The 2,667-nt window shown below is 71.3% G+C and overlaps 1 protein-coding gene across 1 annotated transcript; it reads right to left on the bottom strand.

Annotated features, from left to right (window-relative positions):
• Positions 1 to 986: 986 nt before the first annotated feature.
• Positions 987 to 2,667, bottom strand: LOC720104 (double homeobox protein 4-like protein 4). Its single transcript, XM_078002758.1, is given in 3 exon segments — positions 987 to 1,376; positions 1,378 to 1,854; positions 1,856 to 2,667. Coding segments are annotated over 3 exon segments (1,368 nt in total). The 5' UTR covers positions 2,557 to 2,667; the 3' UTR covers positions 987 to 1,186.

Below are 2,667 nucleotides of genomic sequence, written 5' to 3' on the forward strand. Positions count from 1 at the left end.
CACGGGAGCCCGCCGGCCTCTCTCTGCCCGTGTCTGTCCGCGAAGTTCCGGCCAGGTCTCCCCGCGATGGCTCCCGACACCTGCCGACGGCGCCCTCCCGGCGGGAGCCCGAGGACCAGGACCGCGAAGGAGACTCGTTTGGACCCCGAGCCAGAGGGAGGCCCTGCGAGCCTGCTTTGAGCGGAACCCGTACCCGGGCATCGCCACCAGGGAAGAGCTGGCCCAGGCCATCGGCATTCCGGAGCCCAGGGTCCAGATTTGGTTTCAGAACGAGAGATCGCGCCCGCTGAGGCAGCACCGGCGGGAATCTCGGCCCTGGCCCGGGAAACACGGCCCGCAAGAAGGCAGGCGAAAGCGGACCGCCGTCACCCGGTCCCAGACCGCCCTGCTCCTGCGAGCCTTCCAGCAGGATCGCTTTCCAGGCATCGCCACCCGGGAAGAACTGGCCAGAGAGACGGGCCTCCCGGAGTCCCGGATTCAGATTTGGTTTCAGAACCGGAGGGCCAGGCACCCAGGCCAGGGTGGCGGGGCATCGGCGCACGCAGGCGGCCCGGGCGACGCGGCCCCCGGCGGGTGTGCCCCCGCTCCCTCGCCGGTCGCCTTCACCCACACCGGGGCGTGGGGAACGGTGCGCGCCCTGCGCGCCGGGGGCTCTCCCACCGGGGGCTTTCGTGGGCCAGGGAGCAGGGGCCGTCGCCCCGCTGCAGCCCAGCCAGGCTGCGCAGGCAGCAGGGATCTCCCATCCTGCCCCGGCAGGCGGGGATTGGGATTTTTCCTACGCTGCCCTGGCGACTCCGGAAGGGGCGCTCTCCCACCCTGAGACTCCTCGCTGGTGGCCTCCGCGCCCGAGCCAAGACGTCGGCGGGATAAAGCGGGGGTCGGGTGGTGGAAACGCATGAGAGCTCTGCCCCGGATGCTCCCGGAGCCCAGGCTGCTGCCGGCACACCCGCGCATGCGCAGTAGACAGCCCCCCACCCCCGGAACTTGAGCCGGCTCTGCCATCCCCTGGATGCTCAGTTCTCCTCGGTGTGGAGTCTCTCGTCGCCGCCGCCGGTCCCAGACCCGGAAGGCAGGAATGCCAGGCTGGTCAGCCCGGAGGGAGAACAGGCCTCTCCACACCGAGCCAGATGCTCACCACGAAAGGGAGGCCACCGCCCCGCCCCCGACCCGGTCCCAACCCCGCGTCCTAAAGCTCCTCCAGCAGAGCCCGGTATTCCTCCTCGCTGAGGAGTAGCGGTTCCAGCAAAGCGGGCTCTCCCAAGTCCTGCAGCTCCCCCGGGGCCTCCGTTTCTAAGAAAGGTTGCGCCTGCTGCAGAAACTCTGGGGTCTCCAGGAGCTCATCCAGCAGGCTGGAGGGGAGTGCAGACGAGCGCCCGGATGGCTTGCATCTGCTCCTGCCGCGCGGAGGCCTCCGGAGGCGCGGGCCCCAGAGGTGGAGCTGTCCAGACTTGGGATTCCCACGCCGCCCTGGCGACCTGGGGCCCCTGGCCCCAGCCTCACCACGGACTCCCCTGGGACGTGGGAGGCGCAAGCACACCCTGGCCCTGCGGCTCAGCTCGAGCGGGCCCAGGCTGTCCCACCGAGCAAGGGCCCGGCAGGCTGTGGTGCTGCGGGTCCCGATCCCCCCGCCATTGGCTCGGGCGCGGAGGCCACTCCCGGGGAGTCTGAGGGTGGGAGAGCGCCCCTTCCGGAGTCGCCAGGGCAGCGTAGGAAAAATCCCAATCCCCGCCTGCCGGGGCAGGATGGGAGATCCCTGCTGCCTGCGCAGCCTGGCTGGGCTGCAGCGGGGCGACGGCCCCTGCTCCCTGGCCCACGAAAGCCCCCGGTGGGAGAGCCCCCGGCGCGCAGGGCGCGCACCGTTCCCCACGCCCCGGTGTGGGTGAAGGCGACCGGCGAGGGAGCGGGGGCACACCCGCCGGGGGCCGCGTCGCCCGGGCCGCCTGCGTGCGCCGATGCCCCGCCACCCTGGCCTGGGTGCCTGGCCCTCCGGTTCTGAAACCAAATCTGAATCCGGGACTCCGGGAGGCCCGTCTCTCTGGCCAGTTCTTCCCGGGTGGCGATGCCTGGAAAGCGATCCTGCTGGAAGGCTCGCAGGAGCAGGGCGGTCTGGGACCGGGTGACGGCGGTCCGCTTTCGCCTGCCTTCTTGCGGGCCGTGTTTCCCGGGCCAGGGCCGAGATTCCCGCCGGTGCTGCCTCAGCGGGCGCGATCTCTCGTTCTGAAACCAAATCTGGACCCTGGGCTCCGGAATGCCGATGGCCTGGGCCAGCTCTTCCCTGGTGGCGATGCCCGGGTACGGGTTCCGCTCAAAGCAGGCTCGCAGGGCCTCCCTCTGGCTCGGGGTCCAAACGAGTCTCCTTCGCGGTCCTGGTCCTCGGGCTCCCGCCGGGAGGGCGCCGTCGGCAGGTGTCGGGAGCCATCGCGGGGAGACCTGGCCGGAACTTCGCGGACAGACACGGGCAGAGAGAGGCCGGCGGGCTCCCGTGCCCCTCAGTCGGCCTGTGCACGGCGCGCAGGTCCAGCCAGGAGGCCGGCCCAGCCGGCCAGCGGCTCTCATAAAGGCCCACAAGCTCCACCCCTTCAGGAATGCGGGAGGAGCCCTGGGCCAGCCCGCCCTCGGAAGCCGCGAACCACAGTGCCCAGGGCACTGTGGCCTGGGTATGGGTGG

The sequence above is a fragment of the Macaca mulatta genome, chromosome 5, assembly GCF_049350105.2.
Source record: "Macaca mulatta isolate MMU2019108-1 chromosome 5, T2T-MMU8v2.0, whole genome shotgun sequence".
Taxonomy (NCBI): domain Eukaryota; kingdom Metazoa; phylum Chordata; class Mammalia; order Primates; family Cercopithecidae; genus Macaca; species Macaca mulatta.